Below are 781 nucleotides of genomic sequence, written 5' to 3'. Positions count from 1 at the left end.
CATCTATACGAAAACAAAATAGAACAGAACAACACAGGAAAGACGACGAATAAATGCACTGTATTAAAGGCAAAAACAGGCCGTTATTATTTTGTTTTAGTAACTGAATTTGAAATGAGAATATCTAAGATGATGTATTATTACTATTATCACACCCGAATAATCCTTTATTGATATCATAGGATGGGATCCCCGCTCAAGACCTACCCTCTCTAGATGAGATTCAGTCCAAAAACCAAGTCGATATGAAGAGGAAAGTGGAGGGAGGAATGAGTGGCGAAGATTCACTTGCAGCATCTTCAGTAAAGTCGAAGGAGGGAGAGATAAGCAGCCAGATTCCCAAGCTGCCTCTTTGCATCCTCCCCCCCCCCTCCCCCAGCGATACACTCATCTGATGCCCCTTTGAACTTGAGACGCCTGAGCAGCATCTGGAAAGAACAGTGAAAGAGAAAAGCAAGGGGATGGGTTAAGAGTCAAGTGTGGCCACTCTTTGAATTTACAGTGTAGTTGTAATAAGAAGGTATATCCAGGAGATAAAAAGAAATACCTGTCAACCTGGCACCATACATGGCAATTGTCCTTTACCTTCACCCTTCACCCTACACTAGCACACAGCAACATGCACACCCCACCACTATCATGCTATACATGTATACATACCTCCAATATATGATATTTTATATATATATATATATATATATATATATATATCACGCTAACAAAAATATTTATATATATAGATATATATGAATGTATATGCATATGCAATGCATATGCATGC

At 38.8% G+C, this 781-nt stretch overlaps 1 protein-coding gene across 1 annotated transcript in view; it reads left to right on the top strand.

Annotated features, from left to right (window-relative positions):
* The window catches only part of LOC119576198 (zinc finger protein 652-A-like), a 61,093-nt gene extending 60,698 nt beyond the window's left edge, over positions 1-395 (top strand). Inside the window, exon 11 of the mRNA XM_037923785.1 lies at positions 183-395. Within this exon, the coding sequence (XP_037779713.1) occupies positions 183-395 (213 nt within the window). The remainder of the gene's footprint in view (positions 1-182) is intronic.
* Positions 396-781: the final 386 nt, after the last annotated feature.

Source organism: Penaeus monodon, chromosome 1 (genome assembly GCF_015228065.2).
Source record: "Penaeus monodon isolate SGIC_2016 chromosome 1, NSTDA_Pmon_1, whole genome shotgun sequence".
Taxonomy (NCBI): Eukaryota; Metazoa; Arthropoda; class Malacostraca; order Decapoda; family Penaeidae; genus Penaeus; species Penaeus monodon.
Note: the sequence above shows the minus strand (reverse complement) of the source record. Positions and strands in the feature narration are given on the sequence as shown.